The sequence below is a fragment of the Neoarius graeffei genome, chromosome 21, assembly GCF_027579695.1.
Source record: "Neoarius graeffei isolate fNeoGra1 chromosome 21, fNeoGra1.pri, whole genome shotgun sequence".
Lineage (NCBI taxonomy): Eukaryota > Metazoa > Chordata > Actinopteri > Siluriformes > Ariidae > Neoarius > Neoarius graeffei.
This window is the reverse complement of record NC_083589.1, coordinates 11513405-11519404: the sequence shown is the minus strand read 5'-3', so window position 1 is coordinate 11519404 and position 6000 is coordinate 11513405. Positions and strand designations below refer to the sequence as shown.

General features: G+C 42.0%; 1 protein-coding gene across 2 annotated transcripts in view; it reads right to left on the bottom strand.

The window, feature by feature from the left end:
- Positions 1-234: 234 nt before the first annotated feature.
- Positions 235-6000, bottom strand: part of cog5 (component of oligomeric golgi complex 5) — a 76765-nt gene continuing 70999 nt past the window's right edge. For both annotated transcript variants that reach the window (XM_060903863.1, XM_060903864.1), the window contains 3 exons: positions 3978-4104; positions 1563-1642; positions 235-623 (listed from right to left, as the gene is read on the bottom strand). In XM_060903863.1, the coding sequence (XP_060759846.1) occupies positions 503-623; positions 1563-1642; positions 3978-4104 (328 nt within the window). In that variant the 3' untranslated portion in view covers positions 235-502. The remainder of the gene's footprint in view (positions 624-1562; positions 1643-3977; positions 4105-6000) is intronic.

Genomic DNA, 6000 nt, shown 5'->3' with positions numbered 1-6000 from the left:
GTTAGGATTTTCCTCCAGCGTTATTTAACTGCAAACTGAAACTAGGCATCTGCAGCAACTCAACCACCTGACATTAGATTTTAAGCTATGATTGGATGAAAGAAAAGTCTGTTAAACTTTAATATTTACACTGTTACATGGCCAAATGATTGGAAAGTTATTACTGTACAGGAGATTTTGTAACATGTTAGAGATTAAATGCTTATAGACAAAGTGTACACACTGAAATACATGGATTTGTCACCAAAAACCTTTTTTTAATTGACAGTGTCCTGCTACACGAGCGCGTTCTAAATGTACATTAAACCCAAAGAAAATAAAAAACCTTAATCATGAGCCAACATTACATCTTTAGCAGTATTTTTTTTTTAACATAAGATATATATTTCACAAAACTGCACACCTTTACTCGTCACCATTTAACAAAATATCCACATCTGTGATCGAGCGAGTTTGTAGAGCCTGAAGGACGACAGCATTATTGCGGCTAAGTCCTGATCACTCATCTTTCTACCGACCCGCTGGTGGCCTTCTGTAGGAGCTGGAGCATGATGGGATACACTGGTGCAAAATTCCTGCCCTGTCTGGCTTTCACACTCTGCACATAGGCCTCCAGAGCACCCCTTAAAACAAGGAGAAAGAAAACGAGATGGTCACGTTCTTATTTCAAACAACTTCCAAACTTGAAGGATGGTATAAAAGACTTAAGGTCCATTAAACACACAGGTTATGCAGCTGTAAGTTGTTCTGAAGGACTTGAGAGCTATATTAGAACCTCCTCTCTCCCCCCCTTTTCTCTCCCTCTCAACACCTTTCCTCTCCCCCCTCTCAATCCCCCCTTTTCTCTCCTGCTCAACCTCCTCTCTCTCCCCCCAACACGTTTCCTCCCCCCAACCTCTCAAACCCTTTTGGTTCTCTCCCCCTTTTCTCTCCCGCTTCTTAATCCCCCTTCTCTCAACCTCATCTCTCTCCCACTTCTTAATCCCCCTTCTCTCAACCTCATCTCCCTCCCGCTTCTTAATCCCCCTTCTCTCAACCTCATCTCTCTCCCTCTTCCCTCTCCACCCCTCTTTCTCCCCCTTTTCTCTCCTGCTTCTTAATCCCCCTTCTCTCAACCTCATCTCTCTTCCTCCACCCCTCTTTCTTCCCCTTTTCTCTCCTGCTCAACCTCCTCCCTCCCCCCGTTCAGTCTCAGCTTTAGTTTTTTTGCAGAACAGAGGGTTTGTGTAGGTACAGTGCCAAAGTCTCCCATCTGTGTGGGGAATATAAATTTAGCTGTCGTCTTAAATTTGGGACAGCAGCAACATTTAGGAAATTTGGAAAAAGACCCCTTTATACTGTTGCAACTAAAGCATGAAGAAACGGCGTAACCCAATAACCAATACAGGAAGCCAGTGAACCATTCTGCTCATTATAGAAAGTGATTTCTAAAAGTATACTGTTCTTCGACAAGGCAACAGTTTACTATTAATTTCAGATGCTTAATCATGTCCAGTAGAGTTCATTTAGTTTTTTCCAGGTAGGTTGTATGGGTAACTGAGGGTAAGGAGGACTGCGAGTACCTGATTAGAATCAGGCGGTCCTTCTCAGAAGGATGGTCATCAAGCCACTGAGAGTACCTCGCAACAGACCACTCTGCTCTCTGCGTTTGAAAAGGGATTTCGCAAAAAGACCATCACAAGCATGTGGATAAAAGGTACGGTATGGGTTTTAGAGCTTTGTTACACTGCACAAATGGAGTTTAAAGGAGATACGCAGAACCATGGCCTCACTTTTTGTTTATAAATGCCTTGAGACCTCAAGAATGGCACAGGGATAGTTTTAAGCGTTAACAAATCTAATAGAATAAGTTTTATGATTAAAGTGATTCATATAGGTAGCGATCTGAGCGAATGACCTTGACGTCACAGCAGGAAGTCTATCTGTCTCATTGTCATTTCTGCTATACTGAAAACACAGAGCTGACTGCAACTCCGATCCTCCCTTTTGAGCCAATTTATCGCCATGCCACGTAAATGTGTTGCTGGCGGGTGCAGCAACACGACAGAAGGTGGATTTACGTTGCATTCATGGCCCAAGAATGTTCAAACTGCAAAGATTTGGACGCGTTTTGCGAGAAGTTCACGGGCACATTGGACGCCTATGAAGTGGTCTCTCCTCTGCACATTTTACTGAAGACTCATCCGAGACCTCTGATCTGGTGAGGAGCGTTGGCTATAAGCCCGTATTGAAAGAGGGTGCAGTACCAACAATTAAAGGAAAATAAAACTATAAGAAAAGTTAAATATTTATTTAAAAGGAAAGTAAGGTCAGTTGCACTAGTTATCCCAGAGTGTGAGCCGAGGGTTGTTGGTAAAACCCCGGATGTGACATATTGCTTAAGCAGTGACCTCCCTGCAGTTGTTGCTAAAACCGGTGATATCCCGTCCCAGGTTTTAGTAATTGCCTCAGCCGAGCAGTAATGGCGGAGTACTCCGTATGGAGAAAATGGAGAATGAGTGGAGCAGTCGTCTGATTTCTCCGCTAGATATCGCTGCCATCTCGCCCTTGCGTGGAAAAAGCAAATGAACGGAGAACTGAACGAACAACTGAAAGTCTGATTGTTTCAAAAACAAATCGGCCACAAGATCGGTTTTCAAGAAGCAAGAACACAGACGGGTAAGCTCCGACTCTCATTTGGATACAAAACGCCACATTGTTTACCTGCATTTAGATTAATACATGTAACTTGTATTGTGTATTTAAGTTACTGGTATAAGATTATTTAATTTGCTTCAGAATGTGATCGTCTCAGTTTATCTGATTATTTAATTAGCCTTTTACATTTTATCAGTGAAAATGCATGCATGTACATGTATGCTGCATAAGTTATAACACCTATCCTGTTTTAATGAGAGTCAACCCACAATCAACGAAGTCAAATCAGTCTTAGGGCCCGTTTACACGAGGACGCTGTCGGGTAAAAACGACTAAATATTTTATCGGAAGTGCCTTTCGTCTACACGGGGACGGCGTTTCCGAGGCTGAAAAACGGAAAAAATTGAAAAACACCTTCCAGAGTGTATAAGTTAAAAACAGCCCCTGTTGCATATCCGTCTAAACTACCCAATATGCGAAACTCTGCTCGGATCTGCTCACGTCGGGTACGCGTTTACGTCATACATATGTCATATACTGTACATGCCAGCCCGGGAAGTAAGAAAGTAAGAGCATGTCTGATTACATCGATCCAACGGACCTTCAAGCTGCTCTGGCAGCTTTAATAAACGTCCAGGAGTCCTTCGAACATCTATACCGAATCTGCACATATACCGTTAATGAACAGAGGCGGGTATAGTATACTCTTACTTTTTTACTTACCATAGCCAGAGTAGTCAAAGTTTTCGCGGTGCAGATGTGCAGATCAGACAAGACGGAAGACATTGCGCATGCGTGCAGACATAGCGGAGGTCTTTCACAGCACCACCTAGCCGCCTGGCATGCACATCCAGTTGAATTCCACACATTTATGCATCACTGTATAGACGCAGATTTCCTCCTTGAAAACGGTCGTGTAGACGCAGAAAAAAAGTGAGAACGAAAACGGACTTTTGTGTTTTTGTTTCAGACCGTTCCCGTGTAAAGCGGGCCTTAGTTGAGCAAGTCAGTCACGGTATTTCTTACTTTCACCATAAATTTTTATTTATATGGCTTTGGTCTATAGCTGTAAAAGACCTCGGCCTTAAAACCCGTTAACGCTGTGACGTCACGCGCTCAGGGCTGGCTGGCTCAGCGGAGCAGCTCGAATGCCAACTTTGCGGTCGATTTTAATTCTCAAAAATATATATTTTTATTCCCATTTATACAGCATACAAGAGTCAAGAATGGAGATACTATCCACTCAGAAATTTATTTAAAAATAAAGGTTCTGCGTATCTCTTAAGTATTGTGCATGTTTATATACACAAAATACCACAGTCATTTCAGAGTTCCTGTACCTGGTGAGGCGATTTAAGTTCTGCTGGAGCTCGGGAAAACAGGAAGTGCAATATCGTACTGTAGGGGATCAGATCACCGACAGCCTGACTGTTGGCTATGTGCTCACTGGTCTGAAAAAGAAGAGGCCTGGAATACAAAAACAAACAAACAACCTGTGGTCATTGGTGAAACCTTTGTCATGTGATGTTAAATTTTTATATATAAAAAGATGTACACCTTTTCATCAACATTAGTGTGAGCGTGATTTTCACTCCACCTACAGAAAAACTAAGTTCTGTTACACTTGTATAACTGTTCTGTCTCCTTATTACAATTTAAAGACTTTTTTTAAACCTATAAAACTGAAAAGAGGGACTAGTATCCACTTGCACACCATCAGTGATTAAGTTTTCAGCCACATACCTCAGATATATTAATTTTGAATGTTAATATAGTTGTTATTGACCGTGAGTTGGCCCAGGTGACCTAGTTATTCTATTTTTTTAGAATATAATTATTGCAACTATTGGTTACACCACATGATGGGTAGTCAACCAAATGAGCTGCCATGCTTTATTAAAGATCAATACACAGTTAATTCTATTCTTTCTGGTTCACAAAACCACACAAACACCAAGAGGAAACTACAGAACACAGGAACTTTAAACGTTCAAATTATTTCCAAATCAGCGAAACATTTCTTCACGCCACGTTATTCAAATTGAACAGGAACAAAACTAAACCGAACTACTGAAGCAAAACAGGACTTCCCGTCACGATAGTTCTTTACAAAATAAAAGTACAACTCGACAGCAACGTTTCAATTTGGATTCAAAAATCTAATTAATTCATCTGCTGTGTTCTCATGATTCCATATAAATCGTACAAAAATGTCATTCTTCAGATATTGTGTGAACAAAAATCAAAACCACACAAAACTGGAAATATAATGTGGCAGATTTATAGATAATTTTATTATTTTTTTTAATCAAGAGTCCTGTGTGTACAGAGCGGTACTTAAAAAAAAGGTGAAAGTTTTCCAAATTTGACAAATCTTTTAGGGCGTATTCACACCTACGTTGTTTGGTCCGGACCAAACGAACCAAATTTCCCTTGGTCCGGACCTTTTGGGTTGGTCTGAATACAAACCACCGAACTCTGGTCCGGACCAAACAAGCGGACCGAGACCGAGCTGCAAGGTCGGACTCAGTCCGGACCAAAGGAACCCTGGTGTGGACCTTTTGGAGGTGTGAAAGCAGACCAGACCTAATGCGACAGTTTTGCTTTTTTGTACCTCGGGAGCTTCCGTCGTTTGTCGAGCATTATGGGAAACAGAGTCTTGACACTCCACCGCAAAGTGCAAACACTGTTTCGGTTGTCAAGGGAACCTTACAACAGTCGTTCAGTCATTCAGACCAGTGGTAGGCTAGACTACAGAGTACAAAAAATGAGTAGGGGGCAAACGTGGGCCGAGGAAGAAACGCGCACCCTTGTGGATATATGGGCAGATGTCCACATATCTGAGCTTTTGGAGAGAACACACAAAAATGCCAACGTGTTTGCTGTATTCAGTGAGGAAATGAAGGAGAAGGGGTTCACGCGCTCCCCAGAACAATGTCGGCTAAAAGTGAAGAAACTCCGTCAGACCTACATTAAAATCAGGGACATTCTTTCAAAAAGTGGCGGTACTAGCGACGCAAAAAAGAAATTCATCTATTACAATGGATAAGGCGAATATCCCGACACATACCTCCTCCATCTTGCGTGAAGAGCCAGAACTGTCACAACATGATGTGCGCTCATCAGCGCTATTCTCCGTAGCCGCCTTGCCCTTTGAAGTCGTCGTTGATAAATTACTTGTACAACAGCATTATAATCGCACAATTGTGAAAACAGTAAAAACTGGAAAAAACATATAGCTTTGATGACATTAAAAAGAATAACAGCACGGAAAGCCTCCATGGCTACTTTTGAACTTAACGCTTTGTGCGCGTGTCGTCTCTGACCAATAGCTGAACGACCTCAGGGCGCATGGCTTTGTTG